Consider the following 27,164-nt stretch of genomic DNA (forward strand, 5'->3'; position numbering starts at 1 on the left):
GCGCATCATGCTGGCCTGACCGCGGGGCGCCGGAGATCGATCCCCCCGAGCGCGGAGTCTGAATTAATCCGGGCAGCCGGCGCGGGAGGGGAGGGGGGGCGGCGGTGGAGGAGGAGGAGGAGGCGGCGGCGGGGGGGGTGGGGGAGGAAGGCAGCGAGCGAGCGGGCGAGGCAGCGGCAGAGCCCGGCGGCCACCATGGAGCTGGCGATGGAGAACCTGGGCAGCCTGCACGGCGTCCCGCACTCGCAGCCCGCCGAGCTGCTGAGCCCGGCGCACGGGCGACAGGGCTCGCACCGCAACCTGGTGCCGCACGGCCGGCCTGCCATGGTCTCGGGCATGGCCTCCATCCTGGAGGGGGGCGACTACCGCGCCGAGCACAGCCTGGCCACCCCGCTGCACCCCGCCATGAGCATGTCCTGCGAGTCACCCTCCGGCATGAGCCTGAGCAGCACCTACACTACGCTGACCCCCCTGCAGCACCTGCCGCCCATCTCCACCGTCTCGGAGAAGTTCCACCACCCGCACCACCACCACCACCACCACCACCCGCACCAGCGTCTGGCCGGCAACGTGAGCGGCAGCTTCACCCTCATGCGCGACGAACGGAGCCTGGCCTCAATGGGCAACCTCTACAGCCACTACCCCAAGGACATGCCGGCTATGGGGCAGCCCCTCTCGCCGCTGCCCAACGGGCTGGGCAGCCTGCACAACGCCCAGCAGCCGCTGGCCCCCTACGGTCCTGGGGGCCACTTGTCCAACGAGAAGATGCTCTCTCCCAACGGCTTCGACTCGCACGCCGCGATGCTGTCCCGGGGCGAGGAGCACCTGGCGCGGGGGCTGGCGGCGCCCAGCTCGGCCATGATGCCGCCGCTCAACGGGATGCACCCGCACGGCCACCCGCACCCCCAGCCCGGCGGCTCCCTCCTGGGCGAGCGGGAGCGCCAGGCCTCGGCCACCGGCTCCCAGCCCGGCGGCTCCGGGCAGGTGGAGGAGATCAACACCAAGGAGGTGGCTCAGCGGATCACGGCAGAGCTGAAGCGCTACAGCATCCCGCAGGCGATCTTCGCACAGAGGATCTTGTGCCGCTCCCAGGGGACCCTCTCGGACCTGCTGCGGAACCCCAAGCCCTGGAGTAAGCTCAAGTCGGGCCGGGAGACTTTCCGGAGGATGTGGAAATGGTTGCAGGAGCCGGAATTTCAGCGGATGTCGGCGCTCAGGCTGGCAGGTAGGGCACGGCACGGGCTGCACCCACGACCGCCCGCCCCAAACCTCTGGGCGGGTGGGTGCTACGAACACGCGTGGGGACCCCTCGCTCTCAAACTGTCATCTCGAGCTTCGGTTCGGCCGGGTGTTACCGAGCCGATCTGAAGCCTTTAGAAGAAAGAGAAGGAAATTGTATTTCAGGCGAATTATATTTCAGACGAATCCCCCCTCCCCGGGCCTGATTCTGCCAGCGGGAAACGAGGGAACCAGGGTGGGGGGAGCCGGGAGCTGCCCGGCGCTCCCCGCCGGCTCCCGCCGCCCGTTCGGCGGCCTCGAGCCCCGGCGGTGATTTCCCGCTCGGTCCCACCGCCGAACTGGCTCCCGGGTCCCCGGCCCACGCTCCCTGCCGCCCGTGGGTGCGCGCTGAGCCGCGGCCCCGGGGCCGTTCGTGTTGCTCCTTCGCGCTCCGTTTGGCACCGCCGCTAAGTACCGGAGCCGCGCGCTGGGGAAGCACCGGTCCGTCCCACGCCTCCCCGCCAGGAACCGGGCCCGGGCAGTGCTGGGGCTACGCTCCGCTCCCTCCAGGGCACTCGGAGAGAAAGAAGGAACCCTCCCGTACCCCCGTTTCCCGCCTGTGTGGGGGCCGGTTGCTGGCCCGAAGCACCGCGGGTGCGGAGCGCAGCGCGGCGGCAGCGCCGTTCCCCGCTGCCGCCCCCGGCGGGGCTTGTCCGGCCTCAGGGCCGAGGATTTCCCGGAGAAACTCGGTTTTTCTGCGCGGCCGCGCTATGGCTGCGGGGGTCGGGCAGGGGTCGCGGCTCCACGCGAGCGGGGATATTCCTGGCCGACCCGCCATCCCCCGACACCCGGAGCCGCTCAGGCCCTTCCTCTCCCGCGCTCCTCCGCGACGGACTCCGCGGGGCCAAGGCGGGGTGGCTGCGGGGTAAAAAACGCGCTTGTATGATTATTTTTTATTTTTTAAATAAATCCAAGCTCTTCGTGAGGCCGGGCAGAGTCCGGCCCGCCGGGCGCTCCGCACGGCGAGGAGCCCGCCGTTATTTATGGAGGAGAGCAGCGTTCATATGTATTTAGTGTAATTCAGTTGCTCTTTAATTAGGGCAGGGTAGTGGCATCTTTTAGTTCCAGTCGATGCCCTATTGAAAAGCAGTTAATAGAATGCAAATTGTTCCTGGCTTTACAAGGTTCTGGTAAATAAAGATTTAAACACTGCCGCGATCGGCCGTTTAATGCCCCCGTTGTTCGGGCTAATTGAGCAGCGGGTGGCTGGTTTCTGGCTCGCCAAAATTTGAAATAATAACTGTGATGGTGACGATAAAAATGCGGGTCGGGTTGGCTCGGGGAGGTCCCTGCCCGCCGGCCCCGCTCGGGTTCTGTCCCCGCTGCCATCGCTCCGCTCCTGCCGCGGCGTCGTGGGAGGTTTATTCTCCCAAAATGGTTTTTATTCCCCAGCGCTGAGTTTTCCTCGGCCCGAGGGGCTCATTGGAGACATTATTTACGGAAATTAACCCCCCAAAATTTCCTGAGGACAGGCTTTGTTTGCTTTCTGTGAAGACAGGAAAAAAAATACACCAAAACAACAAACCAGCCACTGCGCCATGAATTCGCCCGCGTCGAATCCCGCAGAACTGGGCCATGAATTCATTCGCCCCCGTCGATCCCCACGCACGACCGAGCTGCGGCCGCCCCGAGCGGCCCGTGGCGGGGATCGGCCGGGCCCCAGCCCCGGGTGGTGGCACCCACCCTGACCTCCCCACGCTCTCCCCGGGCCCGGCCGCTTTGTTCTCGGCTCCTGGCCCCGCTGTCGCCCTGCTGGGACCCGCTTTCGTTTCGCTCCTCTCGCCGTTTCGTTCCTTCGGCCGTGGAGCAGGTTTCAGCCCCTCGGGCTCAGCCCCGGTCCAGCTGCCCCGAGGAACGGGGTTATATGGGAGGGGGTCTTGCTCTGGGGGGGGGCGTGCCAGCCCTCCCCGATGGATGCAGCCGATTTCACCCCAACTCGACCCACCCCGGGGCCGCCGGTCGCGTCTGCTCGTCTTTCCCGGCCTGAGGGGCTGGAGGGACCGGAGGGCTGCGACCCCTTCCCTGCCTGGGCAGCGATCGGCTTTTTTCCCTCTCAGTGTAAGCAAAAAATCCCGAGTGTTAAACGGGGGGAACGAGGACTGGGGCTCCTCCTCGTATTCCCAGTCCTAGTTCTGGTCCTGGTCCTAGTCCCGGTTTCAGGAGCACATCTGATGGATTAGTCCGAGTCAGTAAATCGCGGATCAATAAACACGCCGGGCCCCTATAAATGGCAATTGCCGCTTTTCTTCTCTTTCCACTCCAGTTCCCTCTCTCGCCGCCCCGTCCGCAGATGAACCATTAATTATTCAGCCGGGACCTGGGCAGCGCCGCAGCCAGGGGGGCTGCAGTTCCCTCCGGCTCCGCTCCACCCGTGGGGCTCGGCAAAATAGGGGAGTCCCACGGGGAAACATCTGGGCAGCAGCTGGCGGTGCCCGGCCCGTCCCCTCGGGCCATCCATCTCTGCGACCCGTTGTCACGGCCTCAGCCCTCACCGCCCCGTCCCAGATGGAGCTCTACAAACTTCGTGACCCCCCGCCACGAGAACTGCGAGGGCCCGTGGGTGCCGGGAGCTCCCACCGTGTCACCATTGGGGGTCCCTGCACGGCAGAACGTGGCTCCGAGCCCCCACCCGTGACACCCCCAATCGCCATCCCGATCCCGGTGTCCTGGGGGTGAAAAAGGCAGCGGCTTCGTTTTCGTGGGATCATGCGGGAAGCGGCTGCGCTCCTGTGCTCCCATCCCTGCGTGTCCGCGGAGGGTGGTGGGTGCCCTCCCACCATGTGTGTCCCTGGGTGCCCTCCCACCACTCGTGTCTGTGGGGTGCGCTCCCATCCTCTGGGAACCCCCGCAGGTGAAAACCTGCTCCTCGTCACGGATTTATTCTGACACTCAGGACTAGGAAATTCGCTTGTGATTATTTCTCGGGAGGGTGACAACGTCGTTGTGTCCCTTTCGTGACAAGACGGCTCCCCGCTCCCCGCGTTCATTCGCCGTGAACTCGAGTGAGCGTGCGGCGGATCCATCCTCCCGTGTTTTTTCCCCGAGACGCGTGTTTGTGCGAGAAAATTGCCCCGCGTTTGGGCCAGGGGTGGGCTCTGAGGCCGGCCCAGGGGAGCCAGCGCCGTCCCGAGTGGGCTCCGAGACATCCGGGATCGGCTGTTTCTGCCCCAAAGTGGTTCCCGTGGCGCGGAGCGAAGGGACCGCGATCGGGAGGGACCCGCGGGCTGGGCCGGGGCTCCTGGGCAGCGCTGCCCGAGCCCGTTCGTTTCCTTCTTTTGCGTTTTCTTTTCCTGTCTCTCACCTTTCTTTTAATTTTTCCTTTTGCCTTTCCACTGGTTTTCGTTCTCTCTTTTTTTGTTTGTTTTGTTTTCGTTTTCCCTTTCCTTTCCTTTCCTTTCCTTTCCTTTCCTTTCCTTTCCTTTCCTTACCTTTCCTTTCCTTTCCTTTCCTTTCCTTTCCTTTCCTTTCCTTTCCTTTCCTTTCCTTTCCTTTCCTTTCCTTTCCTCTTTTATTTTCCTTTATTTTATTTTATTTTATTTTTTTTATTTTTAGTTTCTTTTTTCTTTCGTTTCCTTTCGTTTCCTTTCTTTTTAAATTTTCTTTCTTCCCTCTCCACTCTGGGCTTTCTCTCCCGAGTAAATCTCCGCTGCAGAATGAACCGTCGTTATACAAGAAAAAACCCACCAAAACCACCCCGAAACTGCGATCGCGGGACTGGGCCAAGGCAAATGCTCGAGAACTTTGGCAAACCTAATAATTAATGCCGCTAATTAATACTGCGAACTAAGACACAGAATTGCCAGAATCGGGGACAACACTGCGCCGCGTAAAAACTCGCGATTTTTTTTTTTCACGAGTTTTGTTTCAATTTCAGCCTCTTACAAACGACTTTGGCCCAACGACGGCTCCTCTCCGCCGGCGGCCACCGGGCAGCGGGGCGACCCCGGCCCCGGGCACCGGCCGCGGCGCCGGCCCACGAGAGCGGCGGGAAATCACGGACGGTTTCGCTGTTTTCGGTCTGCGCTTGTCCGAGGGGCGACGCGGAAAACGCTCCTCGGCCGCGGGGGAGGTTTGTAGGCTGGAGAACGAATTATTTCTCCACCGTAAAATGGGGGAAAAATGAGAGTTTGGGGCTCCAAGCGCTCAGCGCTTCCCCCTCGGCGTGGGCGAGGTGTCCGCTCGAGAAAGTACAAAGGAAAAAAGCGAGAAAGGAGAGAAAAGACAGAAACTCCTTTTGGTCTTTGGAAAAAAAAATCTCAAATTTTTCTTAAATTATTATGATTGTTTTATTATATATCTATATTTTTATGTTATATTTTATATATATATATTTTAGCACGTTAATGACAGGCAACTTCCTCCGCCGGCGCGGAGCCGCCCGCCTGGAACAGCCACCGCTGGCGCCGCCGGCTCCGCGCCCCGCACCGCGCCCCGCTCCGCACCCCGCACCGCGCTCCGCACCGCGCCCGGCCCCGCACCGCGCCCCGCACCGCACCCGGCTCCGCACCGCCCTTATCAGCGCGGCGGGGCCGCCCCGCTCCGCCCGCGGCTGTTTCTCTGTTTGCTCCTAATCTGCGCGTCAGAAAGGGCCAATAAACCTCCCGTCGGTTAAATATTAAATCGGGTTTTTCCAGCCCCCTTCAGGAGGAAATAACCTCCCCTCTCTGCGGGGCGGCAGCTCGGGGTACAGCCCACCCGTGTCCGTGGGGTCCAGCTCCCCCAAATTCCCCGCCGGACTCCGCTCATCACCTGCTCGGGAGGGAACCCGCAACCCCACAGCAGAGCCAGCCCCGGGGTCCCAACCCATATTTGGGTGCAGTTTTGTTGTTTGGGGCTTTTTTTTCTTTTTTCTGGGTGTACAACGTGGGGGTGATTTTTTTTTTTTCCTCCATCCTGTCAATTGCCACTGAAACCATAAGGGAGAGATAACAGAGAAGAGAAAACTCTCCGAGTGACCTTTGAATCAATTTGAAAAACCTCATTTAACTGATAAGTCTTGAAAGGCCCAGAACTAATTTGAAAATACATCTATTAAAATCTCATTGCCGCTGCCTGGGAGCTGCTGGGAAGGGTGTGCGAGGCGACTTCCCGGGGTCGGGGGAGCCGGGAGAGCAGGTTTAAGCCCTGGTCAACAAAGAGATTGCAGAGCTGCCTGCAAAATGATGGGGCTTAAACGAGAGGAAAAAATAAGAATATTAAAAGAAAATCGGTCTTTCTTCTCGGACTGGTGGGGAAATGGGGAGATTTACAGCATTTTCCTGCCATAACCAGGCGTGGAGTCTGGAATCTCAGACAGAATATTGGATTTTTTAAATTATTATTTTATTTTTTTTCTCCAGGAAACAAATCCAATATTTTCTCATTCTGCTCAGATGCGGTTGCAGGAAGAGGAGGGATGGTGAAGGCAGGAGGAGAGCAGAGACAGGGCCCGGGCGCCTGATTTCCTGCCCTGTGCACGGCACCTCGCCTCTCCGCGTCCCCACAGCATCACCCGGGCGCAGGGGAACCAGAAATCCCCTGCGGAATCATCCTGGGTACAGGGGCTCCCTTCGCAGGGCTTGGGGCAGGATGGTGATAGCCAATGTGCAACACCAAAAAAAAAAAAGAGAAAAAAAATTTAAAAAGAATTTAAAAAGCCCTACCAGAGCCTGGCTCAAAAGGGTTTGCAGCTCGGCGAGACCCAACCTGTCTCCAGACCTTGGCGTGCAGCTCGGGATGCTGCTGCTTTAGGACAAGTTGTTTCCCACTGGAATTGCTGCCGGACCCATCACGTCCCAGCCCCAGTGCTTTGTTGGTTGCAGGGGAAGAGTTTTCCTCACTTGCTGCCTGGTTCCCTGGGGTTTCTCGGCAAGGCTCGAGCAGAGGGAACCCAGCACCCCGAGTACGGATGGAGGCATTAGATCTGGTATCACCCCACATCAACGCACCCACCCATCAAACTGGGATGTGTCCCATCAAGCTGGGATGTGTCCCATCAAGCTGGGATATGCTCTTGGCCATGGCCCTGCTCCTGCACAACACGAACAGCAGTGCAGAGGGACTGGGCTCAGCCCCTGCCTTTGAAAACTGGCCAAAAAAGGGAAGTTGGAGCAAAAAATGTTCCCCTCCAGCTCACTCATCCACAGCCAAAATCGCTGCTGGATGGATGCAACAGGAGCAATGAGGGCCTGTGCTGGAGTGGCCAGGAACCGGCAGAAGGTTTTTGGCAGCTGAGTGCATTTCTAGTGGCTCCGTGTGGGACCGTGGCCATCAAGTGGCAAGATTTTGCTGATTAAACAGAAATTCAAAAATCTTGTGAAGACCTCGAATGGTAGAGAGCATCTCCATTTAAACCAAGGCAGGTCAGACAGGGAAAATGGAGGATGGATTTTTAAACATTTGAGGTTGTTAAAAAATAGCAAAACAAAAAGGCAACCTGGGTTCTCCAGTGCTGGAAGAAGGGGCCAGGACATTTAAAAAATAAAGACTCAATATTAAATCAGACACCTTTGCAATGGACATGGCTAGGATTTCAAGAATGACCTTAATAACTCTACCTTTATATATATATTTTTTTTTTTTTTTTTTTTTTGTTAGGGATATGCACCGTTACTCTCAGTCCTGGTGGTTCCTGCAGTTCAAGGCGAGGAGGTCCAGAAATTATTTAAAATTGATTTAATGGGGTTCAAGGCATTTCATAGGTGGTGAAATTATGGCACGGAGAAGACAATGCTTTGCTGAAGCAAAAATGGGTCTGGAGGTGCTGCATGGCGAGAGGATGTGCACCCATGTACACCCATGTACAGCCATGTACACCCAATGTGTACCCATGATGGGTGGGATGCAGACAGAGGTGGTGGGCTGAGACATGCAGTGATGCAGCAAGGATGCTTCTACTCCCTGGCTTCATCCCACTGTGGGTACCAATTTTTTTGCCCCCTCATTAGTGACCAGTGATGCTCCTTTCCTTCGCCTTCTCATCCCTGGGGTTTTGCTTCCAAGCTCTGCACCCCAGGACCTTGTTGTTCCAAACAAACCGTGCCCTGATTTCCTCCAGCATCATGTCTGAATGCAGGAGGACCCGGTATCACTGTGAGCTGAATTTGGGGAGCTGGGGAGTGGAATTTGCTGCTTGGCCTCTAACCCGGGGAATGGCAGATGCCACCACTGCTGCTCTGCATTGGACAATGTCCCCGTCAGGACACCTGGACCCGTCATCGTGCTTCGGTTCTGTAGCTCTGTGATTGATCTGCTTCTTTTTCAGTTCCCAGACCTAAGGTATAGAAATCACCAAGGGAGAGTGATCCCTTTGGGGGTCTGGAAACCTTGTGGCTCCCATCCAGGTTGGAGGAGAACCAAGGTCTTTCGCTGTTGGAGTGAATCCAGGGAGACCAAAATATTGAGCTCTGGTGGGTTTGGGATGTGCTGGGAGGGGTCGGTGCGTGGCACAGCTCTGCAGGGCACCACTAGGAAACCCGATGCATCAGGTCGAGCTGTCAGGGACCCTAAAAAACCCAAAGTGAACCAAAATCAGGGGAAACATTGTCTGCCAAAGTGCCAAAGGGCTGTGAAGGTGATGGTCGCCTCAAGGAGCCCCCGCAGCGGCACCTGGTGTGGAGGGGAGGGCCACAGCAAGACTGGCTCTGGCCACTGGGAAATGTCCCAAACCCTTGTCCTCCCTCTCCATGCCAAGTGCCACCATGGCACGAGTGGTGACTCGGCTGTCCATTGATAGGTTGAGCATCCACAAATCCCTCCGTGCCTCAGTTTCCCCACATGTCAGCGGGGGGGTGACAGTGCTTTTACAGAGCGGATGAAGCCACCAGCGCCGGGCGATTAAAGCCAAAGCTTTAAGCTGGAAGACAAGCTCCAGAGAGCAATGCTCCTGTGCGGGAGTCATGCTGCCCTCGGCCGATAAAGAGCAGGTAACGAGCAAACGCTCTCCATTAGGGATAAAATTGCAAATGTACCAGGAGCTGCTGACGGGTGATGGTATCAGGGGCTGACAGAGATATCAACGGCTCTGCTCTGCCGCTGGTGACGGCCGTTCCTGCGGCAGAATGTTGCAGACCCTGACGCTCAGCGCCTGTTGCAGGGCCAGGCAGCACGGAAACATATGGTGACGACCCCGCCAGCAAAGTCCCGTCCCTGCCTGTGCCATTCATGATTTCCCCAGAAATCTGCCCATATTTGGTATTTTTTTCCATCTTTTGAGGGTTCTTGGTATGCCTTGGATCCAGCATCCTCCCCGGGTGGTGGTTTGGTGGATGGACCAGCAGGACCCAGGGCAGCACCTGGCCCAGTTTGGCTCAAATATGATGCTCCAAAAAGTGCTGGGGCTGGTGCTGCAGTGGTTTGCGCTTCCAACGCCCTCCTGGGATGGAGGGGGTCCCTTCCCTATCTCCATCCACCTCCCTTGTTGCCGGGTGAGGGTGGGACGGTGGCACCACAGTGCTGGGCTTCAGTGTCACCTGGGGGGACTCCCCAGAGTTTTCCTTTTCCCGTTTCCTTTCCCTTTCCCTTTCCCTTTGAAATCTGGCTAAGAAAAAACATTCCCCGTAATTGACCCCCCCCAAGCCCTTCTCCTCAAGACGTTCCGTTACCTTTCGCTCTCCCACCTTTGGGGAGAAGCCCCAGGGAACTCGAGGGAACAACTCAGGGAACAACCCAGCTCCATGGGGATTAATCCCCCCTCCCGCAGCCCCTTCCCCTTTACTCCCCTGCTGTGAACCTGCCCGCGAGCTCCCCGCCGGTCACGTAGCCATCAAACTGATGTGCCAGCAATATCCAACACGCAGTTAAAGCCACTCGTGGGAGTTTCAATAAAATCGACCCAGCAGGATCAATTGGCTGCACTGGCCCCAGCTCCAGCCCTGCACATGGCGGGGGCAGGGGGGGCAGGAAAAATACCCAGGGCTGGGAAATGGGGGTGGGGGAGCTGATTACAAATCCATCCCATACTTGCCGTGATTAATTGCTGCTTTACCAGAAGGAACAGCTCTGCATGGGGGTCATTTTTAAAGGTAGCATTGTGGGGGAAGTTTCTCTGCTGTGTTCGGAGGCAAGGAAGAAAAAGAAAAAGCCCTTTTCCTGCAGGAATTTCCCTCCCGGCAGGACGGGGTTGGAGAGGGGCTGGGAGCAGGACGTGGGGGCAGCGACAGGGGGCACAGCATGCCCAGCAGTGATTTGGGTGTCGGGAAGGACCTCCCCAGCTGCTTGGGAGCATCCTGGGGGGAAGCTGAACCCCAGCAGGGATCACTGGTGTCCCCATGCCAGGGGCCAAGCTCCAACCAGGGAATTGTTTGATGTTCTGTTGCCCAGTGTGGTCCAGGGTTCAGGCTCGGAAAAGAGTGACTGGAAAGCTGCCTGGTGGAAAAGGACCTGGGGATGGTGGTGAAAAGAGCTGAACACGAGCCAGCGTGTGCCCAGGTGGCCAAGAGGCCACAGGATCCTGGCTGGGACCAGCACTGGTGTGGCCAGCAGGCCCAGGGCAGTGACCGTCCTGTGCTGGGAATGGGGAGGAAAAACCTCGAATCCTGGGGGCAGTTCTGGGCCCCTCACGACCAGAAAGGCCTCGAGGTGCTGGAGCGAGTTGAGAGCAGGGAACGGAGCCGGTGAGGGGCTGGAGCACAAGGGTGATGGGAGCGGCTGAGGGAGCTGGGGGTTCAGCTGGAGAACAGGAGCTGAGGGGAGACCTTCTGATCTCTGACCTGCCTGAAAGGAGCTTGGAGCCAGGGGGGTCGGGCTCTGCTCCCCAGGAACAAGCGCCAGGACCAGAGGAAACGGCCTCAAGTTGCGCCAGGGGAGGTTGAGGTTGGATCTGGGGAACAATTTCTTCCCCAAAGGGCTGTGGGGCATTGGAACAGGCTGCCCAGGGCAGTGCTGGAGTCACCATCCCTGGAGGGGTTGGACAGACGGACATGAGGTTCTCAGGACACGGGGCAGTGCTGGGGATGGGATAACGGTTGGACTCCACGATCCTGAGGGTCTTTTCCAACCAAAATGATTCTATGATTCTATACCCCCCTTCACCTGGGCAGCCCCTTCACCCCGTGCCAGCGGCCGGGGTGTCTGTCTGGGCTCATGTGTCCATGCTCGGGGGTCTTGGTCCCTGCTCTGCCCTCCCCAGTGGTGCCCGGCTGGAATTAAAACATCATCCATCGTTACAGCGGCAGCACGTAATCCCTGGCAGATCAGTGCAATTACTGCGGGAAATACCTTGGGAGCTGAACTAATAACGCCGTGCGGTGTATTAACAGCCACTGGCTTAGCGCCGGCCGCAGCCGCGCCAGCCCCACGTGTGTGGGGGGACACAGTGACCGGTCCTGGGGGGCAGCAGATCCCCGGGGCTGTGGGTAGTTGTGTGGGGGGCGACGGGGAGGGGGCGATGGCCTGTGGGGAGGCTGTGGGGTGGTTTGTGGGGTGGTGATGAGGTGGTGATGTGGCAACCGGTGGGGCAGCAATGGGGCATTGATGGCGCACTACAGGGGTGACGATGTGGCAGCCATGGCGTTGTTTGTGGGGCATCAGTGCGGCAGTGATGGGGCAGCCGGGGGGCAGCGATGCAGAACTGTAGGGGGTGACAATGGGGTAGCCATGGGGCAAGCGGGGGCTCCCCCCCGCCACTCACGGGGCTGCCTGGCCCCCCCGCCCCGGGACGCGGGTGGACCGCTCCAGCCCGTTGAGCCCCATACGTGCGGGGCAGCCGGAACGGTCCATCGCTCCGAGATGGGGGGAGATGGTGGGAATGGCCCATCGTGGTGGGGGGCGGCCGCAAGGAGCCATTGGGCAGCGGCGAGGGGGGCGGGGCGAGCTGTACCACTGCCCCCGCCCCTCCGCGGGGAGGCGCCAGTGCGGCGGGGACGGCGCATCGTGGCTGCGGGGGGGAGGTGGAACGAACCGTTCGCCGCCGTGCGGGGGGCACCGGGCGGGCCCAGCGCTCCAAAATGGCGGCGGGGCGGGCTGGGCCTGGCCGGGGGTGGCGACAGGGGGTCCCCGCTGCTCCGCCTCGGTGCAACGCCCTCATAGCCCAGCCCGGGCAGGGGTGCGGGCAGCCTGGTGTCACCCCTCGTCTGGGCCAGCCTGGTGGGGGAGCTCACCCCAAGGGCCCAGGCAGGGCTCCCACGCGGGGCTGGGCTGCTGCCCCGTGTGCCCCCTGTCCCCGAGCATCCCCTGAGCGGCAGCGCGGGGTTCTGGGCCCCTCGCGGGGCCACCCTGGAGAACAGGAGCTGAGGGGAGACCTTCTGATCTCTGACCTGCCTGAAAGGAGCTTGGAGCCGGGGGGGTCGGGCTCTGCTCCCCAGGAACAAGCGCCAGGACCAGAGGAAACGGCCTCAAGTTGAGCCAGGGGAGGTTGAGGTTGGATCTGGGGAACAATTTCTTCCCCAAAGGGCTGTGGGGCACTGGAACAGGCTGCCCAGGGCAGTGCTGGAGTCACCATCCCTGGAGGGGTTGGACAGACGGAGGTGAGGTTCTCAGGACATGGGGCAGTGCCGGGGGGGGGGACGGTTGGACTCAATGGTCTTGAGGGTCTTTTCCGGCCAAAACGGTTCTATAGTTTTATGTCACCCATGCCGGCTGCTGCCTGGTGACACAGGTGGCTTTGTGCTGGGTGTCAATAGCCAGGAATTGGTTTACACTTGGAGCTGAGCAGGAGCATCCGTGGCGGTGGGGCTTGAAATTGCCTTCAGAGCAGTGAGACCCTCTGGAGCGGGGCCTGGCGGCCGGAAAGGGCTCAAATCTGGAAGGTTCCTCCTGCGATGTGCTGCTGGAGCTCAGGAGTGACCTGAGAGCAACCAGTGTCCCCGCTCAGGCTCTGCCGTCTGCACTCAGACCATCCCAAACCCTGGCGAAGCAAACCTGGAACGCCCCAACCCGGAGGATTACAGATTGTCCTGTTTTCCAGAGCGCCGCAGAGCAGGGAGGCCATCAGCCATCCGAGAGCTGACTCCTTGTCCAGCATTACTTGGTTCTTCCTGTCATTGTGGAATGAAACGAGCCCCAAACTCCCTTTCCCCCCCACCCGGATTCCACAGCGGGGGCTCTTGTGCCAAAGCTGAGCTCAAGCATGTGTCGCTCACTCAAAGGAAAATTTATTTCAGGGTTTAGGGGTTTCCAACCGTGTCCCCACCTTGTCCCCACGTCCTCGTTCTCTCCCAGAAGGTGACAACCGTCCCTGCTGCTGCCATCCCTCGTGGCGCTGCCGGCTCCTGCTCGCCGCGCTGCCTGACTCCGGCACTTCATTAGCACCAATTTGCTCTCGTCACACTAAGTGACAGTGACCGGGGACAGGAGCGAGGAGTGCGGAACAGCCGCGGGACTCCCGGGGTGGCTCTGCCCTGCCGCATACCCATCAGCTGCTCCAGTGCTGGCAGCCTGAGCACCAAGCAGCTCGTGACAGCAGTGCTGTCTACCGGGACAATAAGAAACAGCTGAGTTCACTCAAAAAAAAAGAGGCTAGAAAGGGAGGAAATGGGACAAATGGGGGAAGTGGCTTTGCCAGCAGATGTGATGAGCTGGGGCTGAGCCCGGTTCGCCCGGCTCCAGGGGAGAGCAGAGCAGGGCACAACATCTTCATTTATGAAAGTCTCTAGAAAAGTGGGTGAAAAATCAAACCTCTGCAGAAAGGAAATGCTTTTAACAACAAACCCACATTTTAAAGTCATCTGAAGCTGTTTATTTCCATGTCTGTGAGCGGGGTCTGATACAGCTGGCTCAGCCCAGGTGGGACCTTATCTGGAAAGGAGAATAATAAAAATAGGGCAAACACAGAGGAGATGAAGCCACCGCAGCTTCTTTGTGTCCCTTCACCCACCCTCAGACCAGACAAACTCATCTGCTTCAGTGCTGGAAAAGCTCAAGATGCTGCGCCAAGAAAAAAACAAAGCTGGAGAAGTGCAGGAGAGGCAAAACGAGGCATCTCATGGGGCTGCTTGGCTGCGTGTTCGAGTGGTTCGGCTGAGACCAGCAGAGGCTGGAGAGACCAGCCGAACCCCATTGTCACCGGAGCAGAGGACTGAGGGTTTGTGCTTTTGTTTCCAGTCCCTTCCCTCCGCCTGCCACCCTGCTCTGAAAGTCCCCGGGCTGTTGGGGAATGAGCTGGGGACATTGCTGCAGGCGGCTGGTGACACCTTGCAGCCCCGTATGGGTTGATCAGAGCTTCTTGCTCTCGAGTCACCGAAACCCTTCGCAAGGGAAGGGAAACACACCCAGCGATGCAGCAATGAGCGCTTTGTCTCATCTCATCTTCTCATTTGCAATGTTCAGAGGAAGATTTAATTTTCTGGGCTCAGGGAAGCGGCTCAGGCTGCAGCGCTGGCAGCATCCCAATGCCCAGGGCTGTCCCCATGACTCAGACTCATCCTCTGGCTGCTCCTGGGGACACCAGCAGGGAAGCCCATCCCTGGCGAGGTGGCACAGGGACAGGTGTGGGACCAGGAGCTCTGGCCCGACTGCGTCACTGACCCAGCAGGACCGCGAGGCTGCAGCTCTGCAGACACGTCGCAGCTCCTGCCCGCGTCTCTTGGGCTCTGGTTAAACTCTGACAGTTGGTTTTCTGAAACTGTGGCTTCTTCAAGCAGGGCAGTTTTTACTAGAGCGTGGTTGAGAGCTGTCGGATGCACAGCGGTCAAAATCTCTGCAGATTTTGGAGCCCAGAAGTTTGGTTTATTGTGTTGGGTTTTTGTTGTTTTGTTTTTGTTGTTTTAAATGATGTGCTCGTGAAGTCTGGGGATTGCAAGGTGGCATTTGCAGGGACGAGCAGCATGGGGCAGGCTCAGCACCAGTGGTGGTGTGGTTGATGCTGCATCCCCTTTGCCTGTGTGTTTGTTAGTTTTCAGAATCAGATGGGGTTTTAGCTGAAAAAAAAAAGGCAAAAAGAAATGTGGCATTTGGTTTTTGAGCACTCGTTCTTCCTGCGTCATACTCCACCATCAGCACCGAGTTCCCAGCTAGAGAAGACCCAAATTTCTACTGGAGAAGCCTATTTGTGCCAAACCTCATTGGGCTCTTTTCCTACACGGTAAAGAAAAGTCACACAAACCTCTCGCAGTTCCCAAGTTGCCCCAGCTCTGAGCGTCCCACCGGCCCAGCTGTGGACCCAAGGATTTCTCTTTTCCAGATGAAGCCGCTTGATCTCTGGTCCAGACTCTTCTCCAGCTTTGAGGGACCAGATGCTGTGAGGTTAATTTGACTCAGGCCCAGGCTCTGCTGTGGGAGGCACTGGGCTCATCCCAGTTTGCTCAGAGCCCCTGAAATGTTCCAGATGCTCCTTGGTCCCCTTGTGCCCCCGTGAGTTGATTTGACAGGGAGAAAAAGAGAAAAGCTGATTTTTTCCGCCCCCCACCTAACCTCGCTTACAGCCAGCATGCTGGCTCTGAAAGCCCCTGGCTGTCTTTTGTGATTTCAACAAATCACCAGCACTTAAGCAAAGTGGGCAGAAAATTACAGGTTGTATTGCAAGTGAATGGAGAGGGAGAGCACGCTGGGGCTGAGAAAACAGAGGTTTGCGGGTATAATGGAGAAGCCAGGGGCTGGCAGGCTGCGGAAGCCTGCAAAGCGATCAGGTATTAGTTAAACGCTTCGCGGAGTTCGTGCTGCGAAGCATAATCGCAGCTTCTGAACAGCGGCCGTTTGATTGTCTCTATTATGTTCCTTTAGAAATGATTTGGGAGATATTTTGCTTGGAGCTGTCAAGGTTAAGTCAAGGAAAAGATGCTCCTTGTGACATGAGGCTGCAGGGAGGCAGAGCTCACGGCAGGAATCCGCGGGGACGCGGGTGCGATGCCACTGCTGTCGGAGCTCTTTCCTCCTGATTTTCCCCTGAGGTTCCTCCTTCCCTTTCCTCCCTGGGGTTTTTCTGCAGCCAGTTCAGTTACTTTAGGGATGAAATACCCGGAGGACTGCGTGCCCAGTGTCTGAAGGAAGGGGCTCTGTGCCATCACCCTGTCTTGCTGTGTCTGACGTTCCCTCTTTGTCACTCCTGCACTTGTTGGGTGGTTTTGACTGAGCCTGGTTGAGCTGTGGAGGTCTTGGAGATGCAGGACTTATGAAATGAGGTGGGGAGAGATGGAGAGAGGAGAGAAAAACCTCCATTGTGGGGGAGCTCAACCCTTTACTGGTGGTGGAGCATCCCCCTGGCCATGGGGGACCCTGATCCATCTTCCCTGGGGTCTCCTGTGCCCCAGGAGGAGCAGCATGAGCCGGGAATAAACCCCGAGCCTTGGGCATTTGCTGGGAAGATAACACAGAGGCAGGGGGATCAGTGACGTTTCCCAAGGAACAAGCACCAGGACCAGAGGAAACGGCCTCAAGTTGCGCCAGGGGAGGTTGAGGTTGGATCTGGGGAACAATTTCTTCCCCAAAGGGCTGTGGGGCATTGGAACAGGCTGCCCAGGGCAGTGCTGGAGTCACCATCCCTGGAGGGGTTGGACAGACGGACATGAGGTTCTCAGGGAGATGGGGTAGTGCCTAGGGTGGGGTAACATTTTGACCCAATGATATTGAGGGGCTTTACCAAACAAAACAATTCTGTGATTAAATATTTGAGTCTCCTTGTAGAGCATAGCGATTGTTTTGGTGAACCATTTATCCACTAAAAATGCTGCTTGGGTGTGACTGAAACTATTCACAGCAAATCTAGCAAATGATTTTAATATAAAAATGGAGAATATATATATATTCATAGTTACAATTACACTTGAAGAAAAGCAGAAATACTGTCCTGGAAGAGGTCTTGCATGTGCCTATATCCATCCAGACTTTGCAATTGCTGTTAAATTCTAACATTATTTAGAGATCATCTGTCTTACACACCTGATAAAACCAGATCTTAAAATACTGCTTAGCATCTTCGAACAGATTCATCCTGATTGGAAAAGATCAAAAGCCACAACCTGAAGGTAACACAGAGATGTCCAGAGAGCATTTCCAATGTCCCACCTCCTTCCAAAAGCAATATTTCTGATTTCTGGAGGTGCCCTGGAGCGTGTCCCTGTCCCCACAGACCATGGCCAGGCCCAGAGACCTCGGAGGGGTGTGACACAGGAACAGCGTTAAGCCAAGAATGAGTTGTTTGGAGTTTGGGACTTGGGGAAAAAAAAGGGATTTTGAAACACAAAGAAAAACCCTGACCCTGCACTGATGTGGGTGAGAGTCAGAGCTGTGGCCCCAGCTGCCCCCCGTCCTCGGCTCCCACCACCTGTGGGGACATGGGGACATGGGGACGGCCACCGCCAGCCTGCCTGGGACAGCAGCGCCTGGGGCGTGAGGAATGGGAACAAGATCATCCATGGGGGGGTGATGGCTGCTGTAAATAGATCTGAGCAGCGTCACTATCGATTTCTGGTGTGCGGAGCTGTAATTAGATTGAACTGGGGAAGAGGGGTGTTGGGCTGCGTCAGCAGAAAAAGAAATTAATAAACAAACGTGCAACAGGAAATGTGGGACGCGGCCACAGGCATCACGGGCCAAAAATAACAGGGGGGTTGGGGGTGTGGAGCTGGGTGTCATCTCTGTCCGAGCGACACCAGCACTGGTTTGATGCTGGATCAGTTTTACCAGCAAGACCCTGATGGTTAATGTTTGCCTGGGAGCTTCGAGTTATTAATGGGCAACTGGTTTGTGATAATTAATCCTAAAAATGGAAGGGAGGTGGGGAGCGTGAGGTGGAAAAGCCGAACCGCCAGGTCTTGGGCTGGCTGTGCGGCACCGCCGGGCGCCAACGGGCAGGAGAGTGAGAGGACGACCTGCATCCCGGTGGCTTTGCTGGGGTTTCAGCTGGGTCAGCGCGTCCCACCACATCCCCCAGGGATATGGATGTATCTGCAGGTACCCACACACATTTATATGTACCTGGTAGGGAGATACAGTGCAAGTGCCTTCCACGCATGGCAAGAGCTGTGCTCACAGGAGCGTGTGAGGTGCCACCATTGACACGGGGTCCCACCCGTGTCACCAGCATGTTGGGGACACCAGGGGGGTGAGGGGTCCAGTGGGGCGAGGACACGCTCTTCCCAATGTGCATGTATGCTGTGGGGGGGACTTTTTCTGTTTGTTCTTTGGGGGGGAATCTGGGGGGTCTTTTAAATTTTTTTTTTTAATTCATGTCCAGAAAAAAGTCAAATTTTCTACAAAGGCTTTTTTTTGTTTGTTCTTTTTGCAAGCATCTGATGGTCATAGGGTAGGTTTCCACTAAACCATTCTCTAAGGTACCCCTGGGACAGGCACCCCCAGAGCTCAGACTGTCGCTTGTCCCTACGGATGGTGGTTTGCAGGCAGACTGGGGTGGGGAAGGGGAGGGGAAAGCTCCCCACTAACCAGCTTTACCAGGGGTTTGGATTTTGTTGGCTGTGCCAAGCTTGGTGCCTTCTGTCCCCGGCCTCAGCGGGAGCAGAACTGGTGGCTCCCACCACCCGCGTGGGGACAGGACAAGGAACAAATGGGGAAATCAAGAAAAAATTGTTGGATAAATTAATCCGCTTTGCTGAGCTCTGAATCTCCCCAGCTTTGGGTGGAAGGGGTGGACATCATCCTTCTCTGTCAGTTCAAGGTGATGCAAATAGGACACAGAGTGCAGGCCAGCTGAAGAAAAATCAGAGGAAAAGCGGGAAAAATCCCCTTGCTTGTTTTCTAGCAAGAAAAAAGTGACTTCAAACGCCCTTCTGTTACTCTTGAGCTACATGGTTACTTTCCCTTGTACTCAGCCTGGCCGTGGAGGTGCGTTTGTGTAGCAGTCGGGGAGTTACCCCGAGGGAAATACCTGTCCCATGGACCCGAGGTGCTGCCCCATCGCTGCAGCAGCGGCGTTCGGCCTCAGCCCCCTCCCAGCTCTGTGCACCGGGTTGAAGAGGCTCCTGGAAGCGACCAAGAAAAACGAGTTGAAATCTGTCACCCAGCAAATCTCTCCAGGGACCTGTCAGTCTTTAGTCCCAGGCTCAGCTGGAGATGCTGAAACTTGGGCTTTTCTTGGGCATCTGAAGAGGTGATGGGCTTCACCCAAGCTTCTCCTATGCTGGTGTCACAAGAGGTTATTGTCCCATCTGAGCAGACAGGGAGGAAAAGGAGGGAGGTGGCTTTAGGGTGCAGTGGGCAACAAGCCAGCAGGTTCACTGGAGGGAAGGGCCTGGTTTTTGGGAGACAGATGGCCAAACCTGCAAGCAGACCAGGGCAGTGAGCACCAATTAATGGCCCTGTTCTCTCTTTTGAACGTCTAGCTTGCAAACGCAAAGAGCAGGAGCAGCAGAAAGACAGGAGCCTGCAGCCCAAGAAGCAGCGGCTGGTCTTCACGGACCTCCAGCGCCGCACCCTGATCGCCATCTTCAAGGAGAACAAGCGCCCATCCAAGGAGATGCAGATGACCATCTCACAGCAGCTGGGCTTGGAGCTCAACACCGTCAGCAACTTCTTCATGAATGCCCGCCGGCGATGTATGAACCGCTGGCAGGAGGAGCCGGGCACCAACCCTGGAGTCCCCTCTTCTTCTACAAGCACTTTCTCCAAAGCATGATGTCCCCTGGCCATCCCTGCCCCTTCCTGAACATCCTCCTCATGACAAAGCCAACCCCAGACTCACACACGTGTCCTGAGCCCACCAGGGTGGGTGCTTTTGGATGCTGCGGGTCCATTAGCCTCTCAAACCCTCAGTTGGGCATCACCCCTGGACATGGCCCTTGTGTCACATCCTGCTGCCACCTCCTGCCAGCTCCTGGAGCAGGGACAGGGTTTGCAGCCAGGTCAGCTCTGTCCCCAGGAGGGCTCGGAGGAAACCCGAGGGGTGATGTGGGATGGAGGGAGAGGACAAGGTGCTGTTTGGAAGCATCCCTGGTCATTGGGGACCACAGGACCTTGTCTTCACCACCCACCAGGGTCTCCGGGAAGAGGGGCACCCCCTGATCCCCCCACCAACCTTGATCTCTGCCACAGCCACCCTAACGGCTCCCATGTGGAGGGGTGAAGGTGGGGGAGACACAAGAAGTGGGGTCGTGGGGCTGAGCTCTGGCACAACCCCACCAAACCAGGGCCAAACCCCCTCTGGTTCAGAGGGGGACGAGAGGGAAGATGCTCCCCGAAGTTTAGGGGGGTCCCCACAGCAGCCAGCCCCCCTCTGCCATGGACACACAGGTGTTTCACCCCCGTCAAGGTCTCCAAAACCTGACCAAGGACATTCCCGTAGCCCCAGTCTCCTCCATGGGCATCATCCTCTGACCCCACCCTGCCCAGGACACCCCCAAGAACACCCACATCCCCCGCCCCCCCCGCACACCCACACCCCCCCCACGAGAGCCCCCACCCATCCCTGGATCCCTCCCAGAAAAACTCCGTGGTGAAGGAGACGTCTCGCCGTGACCACCCGCCTCCGTGCGCCCGAGCGTCACCCGAACCCCGGCTGGCGGGGACCGCGGCTGCACCGCGTCGCCTGGCGCCCAAGCAGGTCAAAGAAGCACATTTTAGCTACAGAAATCGGGTATTTAAAAATTTAAGAATGGTTGGAAAGGAGACGGGGAGGAGAGACTCGGAGCGAAGGATCTGATCTGTCCTGGTGACCGGCTCCGCCGTTCGCCGTCGGACTTCTGGTTCACTTTTCGGTCGAGGAATGGACTCAGACAAAGCAGATTTGTTGGCTTTGTGTCTTGCCCCATCCATCCCTTGACACACACTATTGTCCCCTCCTGTCCCCTCCCCTTTTCATCTCTGTTACCAAAGAAATTACAAAACCAAAAACCTGACGACGACAAAAATTCCCTCCTGGGAACCAACATTGGTGTATGGTGGGAAAAGAAAAATCTGAGGGATCTGGTGGCAAAATCCAGCTCTGGGAGTGAGAAGGGGGAAAACTCCCTGATGAGATCGAAAAAAAGACCAAACAACCTCCATCCCCCCAAAAGGAATAACAACAGAAACCACAAGCAAACAAGCTCAACGCAAAGACCGGCAACTTACCAAAAAAGACGCCAGATTTTTTTTTTTTTGTGCCAATTAACAACCTGCCTTAAAATGCGAATTTCCGGAGCAATGGTACTAGCTTCGAAAGGATCGTTTCCTCCGAGCTCTCGATGGTGACTTGTGCCATATAAAAAAGCAATCACGAGGCCGAACCCTTACAATCAGCCCTGGTCCCAGCAACGGCTCCGTCCAGCCCGGGGTGTCCCTGGAAGGAGCAGGAGGTGCCGCCAGGGATGGGGAAGGGCTGGGAGAGGCTTGGGGATGGAGGGGGAGGCAAAGTCCCTTCCTTCCCCCACCAGCTGGGGAGAAAAAAAAAAAGAAAAAAGAATCCTCCAAAACCAACCATCAACCAAAAAAAAAAAAAAGGGACACTATTGAATTTATGCGGGTAAAATAGTACCATCTGTGTTCTAGTGCTATGGTTTCTTCGATTCACTTTACTTTGAGAGTGATCTGTTGTGTAACAGGAAGGCACCTTGTTGAAAAGAAGGAAAAAAAAAAAAAAAAGTGTATGTTTTCACCAAAAAAGCACCCCAAAAAAAAAAAGAGGAAAGAAAGGACAAAAGAATGAAAGATGGAAAGAAAAAAATAAAAATAAACCTGCACATGAAGCCCTGCCCGGCCGCGGTCACCGGCGGGGTTAGAGGACGATTTAACCAAAGAGCTCCCGGGGTCGGTGGGCGGTGGAGGGGTTGGGGGTGTCGGACTGGACACGGTCGCACCAAATTAAACGAGTTTCTTACTGGAAAGAGAGGGTGGGAAAGAGGGAAGGGGCAGGTGCCGCAACGTATTTTGCCAACCACAACCCAAAAATGTAACAGCAAAGTGAATCTCATCTCCCACCCAGGACCCCAACTCCCCACCGACTGATTTTTTTTTTTCACCTAATGTTGTTTCTTGTCTTGTCGTGACGTGGTGACGATGGTGGTGGATTCCTGAACCCCCATCAAGTAGTATTCAAGGGCTGAAAAGCCAGGAAAGGGGGCCTTGGTTTGGGAAGTGAAAAACACACAGGAAAAAAAAAAAAAAAGGAAAAAAAGGAAAAGAAAGAAAGAAAAAAAAAGAAAAAAAAAAAATTAATGCCACAGGCCCTCAAGGATGCAAAGACATTTCTAGTGAGAACCCGAGAATAAAGGCTACCTCACTTGAGTTTTCAATTTTTGTGATTTGAAAATCACGTCTGATACCAAAGATTTTGTTGCCTTGTCTGGTCTGTGCTGGAAACGCCACTTTCCCTGCTCACCCCCGGCCGAGAGCCCCCGTCACCCCCAGACCCCCCAGTTCAGCCCCGTCGTGTCCCCAGAGAGCGAGGGAGAAGGCGAGCGAGCGCCCGGGATGGCAGCGTGCTCGACGAGTGCCTTTTTCTTGTACCAAAGGTGTGTGGCCATTTCTTTGCTCCTCCGCTTCGATCCTCAAGACTCCCCATGACCTCAGCTCTCTGAAGGGGATGAATTTGGGCAACTCTTTTAGTCTTTGGGTGTTGGGATGGAGAAAAATCAACCCCAACCCGTGTCCTAATTGAAGAGAAGATGGCCCCTGTGCCACCCGCTGTGGGAAAGGTGCTGGTTCCCCGGGGTGTTCCCCCTCTCAGAGGTCCCCACGGTCCCTCCACCCGGGAAGCGCTGACCTGGTGCGTGGGTCCCTTCACGTGGGACATCGCTCCCGGGAGAGCCCCTGCTCCGTGTCCTTTGCTCGGCACTGGGATGCTCAGACCATGGGATGAAGGTGCAGGTTCCATCTTGAGATGTTTCTTCCTGGCTCAGCTCAGACTTGCGCTTGAGTTTCCCTTTTCGGGGTTTGTGGCATTTCTGGCTGGAAAGACAAAGGTGGGAATGGCAGAAAACCTCACCCTGGCCTTGCCGCAACCCCCTCCTTTAGGGAACAGTTTGGAAACATTAAATCTTTCAGCAGGAACAGTTTCCAAGTCCTTGAAGGGGCATTTTTGGCTTGTTGGGGTGGATGGGCGCAACTGAGTCTTCTCCGCAGTTTGACTTTAGCAAAAGTCAATGGGAGGACCCGCCAGAGAAGCCGCTTTTCCACAGCAATCGCCAGAACGTCCCGTTTAGGGAAATATTGGGTTGAATTGTACGTACTTGGTTCAGGCCCCAGCCAAGGTGACTCCTTTTGAGTTGGACCAAACTCAGCCAGTGCTGACCCCGCAGGGATCTCCATCCACTGGGCAACCTGATGAGCGGGTCGGAGTGTCCCCAACCCCATCCCCTCCACAGTATTATCTTGGCCAGATGTTCCCCCACCCCATACCCGGTCCCTCCATGGCTTGTGATACCAAAGACGTTCTCTATGCAGGAGAAAGCCTTCTTTTCCACCCAGCACAGACCTTACAAGCCTTTGACAATGTTCTCTGAAATACCTCAAAATATTTAATGTATAGTTTATGTGATAAAAAAAAAATTACTTAGCTAGTTTTTGGAATTTGTGACTTGAAGCTTTATACTGTTAAATTATAATTTTGCAGAAGACGGCATGTTCTTATTTCTTTGACGCGTTCAATGGGAGACATATTGAATGTTAAGGAAATGAAAGCTGGATAGTTTCACGATTTTAAAAAAAAAAGAGAGAGAGAAAGAGAGAGAGAAAGAGAGAGAGAAAGATTAAAAAAAGGACCCTTGGAGTTTACAGATTTCATATTTAAACAAGTCCTTTTAAAAAAAAAGAAAAAAAAACCTAATAATGATGACGATACCTTTGCGTTCAGATGTGTTACTTTTCTCTGAGTCATGTCGTACAAGAGTATTTATTATATGTGTTCTGTGTTCAAATGTAATTTGAAGAAGAGAAAAAAAAGACAAAAAAAAAAAGACAAGATGAGAATTTGATTTATGCATGAAAAAAATATACTCTTTCTTGAAGTAATGTAATAATTATTCGGGGAGGGTTGGTCGGGTGGGAGCGGGAGGGGACAAACTGTGCTTTTTTTGTCCATGAGTTTTCAGTTGATGAGGACTTCTCTGCATGGATCACGTTTGGTTTTTGTAATTATTTTTCCAACTCATGCCACCACGGGAGAGTCGTCGTTTATCCCCTCGCTTTCTTCCTCCACCTCTTTTCTTTCTTTCCTCACCCCGAACATCAGCTGGGGGCAGGGAGCTGCCCAGGACCCCAGGGAGGACGGGGCACTCGGCGCGGCCCCGTGTCCCCAGACAGGGTCAGGGCATCTGGGACACGGGACCCCAGCGTGCGCACCCCCGTCCCCCCCACCGCCATGGGGTCCGGCTCCTCACCATGCTTTGGGGTTGGTTTTTTATATTTTTAGGGGCTTTTTTCTTTTTTTATGGGTCAAATCCCAAGCACGGATGAGAGGAGAGACAATCATCCGCCATGACCTGCATCAGCAAAGCCACGGGGCTCCTCGTGTGCTCTGAGACAAGGGAAACGTCCCCACAAAGACACTCCAAACCGCGCCCCCCATGGCTGAAACCTTTCCAGACGGCGCCCCCAAGTCCCCGTCCCTTGGGGTGACCTCGCAGACCTGCCTCTGGCCTTGCCCCGCACAGAAAGAGGCACTGGAGATGGTGCTACCTCAACACCCAACCAGACCCAGGGATGGACTCAAGCGACCCGTTTCCAAGGGTTTTCTCCCCAAGGACGTGGCTCAGCTCAGAGGCAGCACCCAACACACAGGGTCTGTCCCCACTAGGCTTTCCCGTGTCACCCAGCCCAGCTCTCACTCTGCATGGGGATACCCACTCTGGTTGAAGGAGTAAGAAGAAGAAGAGTCCAACCAGTGGAAAAGGTCCTGGAGGAGCCCGGCCCACCAGCAGGTCTCAGGGGACTTTGGGATGTCACCTTGCCTGCCCCAGACAGCCAGGGAGCTCTCTGCAAATGTCAAGAGAGGCCCCCCGAACAGGTGTGCACCCCCTGCTCTTCCTCCCCTGCTCCTCCTCCTCTCCTCACTCCAAGACGGGAGGAGAGCAGCAGTGAGGAGTCACATCTTTGGAGCTAAGAAGGGTGATGGGGGCCTGGAAGTGGCAGCAGTACCTACTTCTTTCTGCTTCCCCACAGTGACCGGAGCATTTACCTTAAACAGCTGATTCCTCAGCCCTCTCCAGCCTCTTCATCGCTCCATCCTTTGCCTCTGTCCCTAGACGTGGTCCCAAAGCTCGTCCCATTGCAAGGAAAGATCTCAGCCTCTTCAGGCCCTACCAAAGTGGCCACCAAAAGTAAGGGGTTTTAAATCTGCATCTCTTCTCTAACACGGTGTCTCTGCAGCCTTCATGGCCAGTGCTGAGGTGCTCAGTACCAGGTGGTGGTGGGAGACATGGGACCCACTGACCGAGGACCTGGGTTTTAGGAAGAGATGATATTTATTGCAACAGCACTGTTCATCTACCAACCAAACCTCCTGTGCTCCAGGAAGCTCTGCATCCCGCCGTGTCCCATCTCCTCCTATGAGACCTTTTCCAGCTTTGGTGCTTGGAGGCTGAGACCTCATTTCCAACTGCAAGAAGGTCTTACCAGGCTTGGATGCAACCCGCAGTCACGAGTCCTCAGACCTTGCAAAAACTAGCTGGTTTCCACCACAAAGCATGAACCAAGAGGCTTGGGAAGCCCTGGAGAACCCAAGACCAGAGTGCTCTCCCTTGTCCTTGACTTGCTGGATTAGCCTTGGGCCCCACCTGCTGCCCACATCTACCAAAACACCTTGAGGAGCAACTTGCCGTGATACCAAAGATTTTATTTTTTCCTCACAGGTAATGACAATCTGAGCTCTGTCCTAAAGACAATTCTCTTGACCAAGGTTGCCCCAAAGGGTGTTTTTGTGCTGTGGGGAGCAGGAGAAAACCTGGGGCCCCGGGGGCACCTCCAAGGGCAATGAGAGTGGATGGTTGGAGGGTGATGAAGAGGAGGGGACCCAGTATGTCCCACTGAGACCTGCTGGCTCAGCCTGGCCCCTGTGTCCTACTGCAGTTGTGGAAGCTTTCAGGAATTCAGGTCATTTCATAACCCATGATGCCCCCCAGGCACTTTGGTTTGACCTTGGGTAGATGTTTTCCCCTGACGGCTTTTGTGCTTTGCAAACCCACTGCTGGCAGCGGGACAGAGCTGTCCCTGTCCCCTGGGGCGAGCAGGAGGAGCGAGGGCTCCTGGGGACACCAAGATGGGTTTTAGCCACTGTGACCCTGCTGTGGCGCAGCTGGAGCTGAGCTGTCCCGCTCCGCTGACGGGACATTGACACGGAGCAGGCCAAGAGCTTTGCAAAAAAAAAAAAAATCACCGCTCATCCCTTTTCCCGACCATCCGAAGCCTGGGTGGGGAAGACGATCGGCTCCTCCTTATCTCTCTCCTCAACCCGCTTTGGACACCGTGAAGATGCCGCTGGGCTGGGTTGGTGGCTGTCACTGCAGCGTCCGGCCGCCCTCGTCCCTGGCACCAACCCGGCTCCTTTTCCCTTGTCTCAGAGGCGCCGGAGCCGCCGTGGCGCTGGTAGACAGGGATGGGGCTGGAACCATGGATGCTGCCACATAGGTGCTGGTTCCTTGTCTTTCTTTGGGGTTTTTAAAGAGAGGAAATCAAAAATGCAAAGAACAACATTCAGGTTTTAGGTTTGGTTTTGGTTTTTTAATTATTTTTTATATATATATTTTAATTTTTCATTTCCTCCCTTAAATTCTAAATAAAAAAGAACTCAGAATTAATCCCAGCCGGGAAGAACCCACAGCCTCGGGTTTGCCACTCCAGCCACCTCCAGAAAACATCACTCATTTTTCTGTATAGCAATAGGCGACACTTGCCCTCATCCCATGTGGTCCGAGGGCCACATCTCTCAGTTTTTAAATGACTTTTTCATCTTAATTAAATTGATTTGGGTTTTTTTTTTGCTGCTGCTTCATCGTTACTCTCATGGGATAGGTTTTACTCTACAGCAAAATGCAATTGTTACTCCTCCATGTCTTGCGACTATATTTGTTTAAGCTACTTACAAACATTAAAAAAGAAAAAAAAAA

The 27,164-nt window shown here is 55.7% G+C and overlaps 1 protein-coding gene across 1 annotated transcript; it reads left to right on the top strand.

Annotated features, from left to right (window-relative positions):
* Positions 1 to 195: 195 nt before the first annotated feature.
* Positions 196 to 19,762, top strand: ONECUT3 (one cut homeobox 3). Its single transcript, XM_065652665.1, has 2 exons — positions 196 to 1,225; positions 19,470 to 19,762. Exons 1-2 carry the CDS (start codon positions 196 to 198, stop codon positions 19,760 to 19,762), a joined length of 1,323 nt encoding a protein of 440 aa, XP_065508737.1.
* The last annotated feature ends 7,402 nt before the right edge of the window (positions 19,763 to 27,164 follow it).

This window comes from Caloenas nicobarica, chromosome 27, assembly GCF_036013445.1.
Source record: "Caloenas nicobarica isolate bCalNic1 chromosome 27, bCalNic1.hap1, whole genome shotgun sequence".
NCBI lineage: Eukaryota > Metazoa > Chordata > Aves > Columbiformes > Columbidae > Caloenas > Caloenas nicobarica.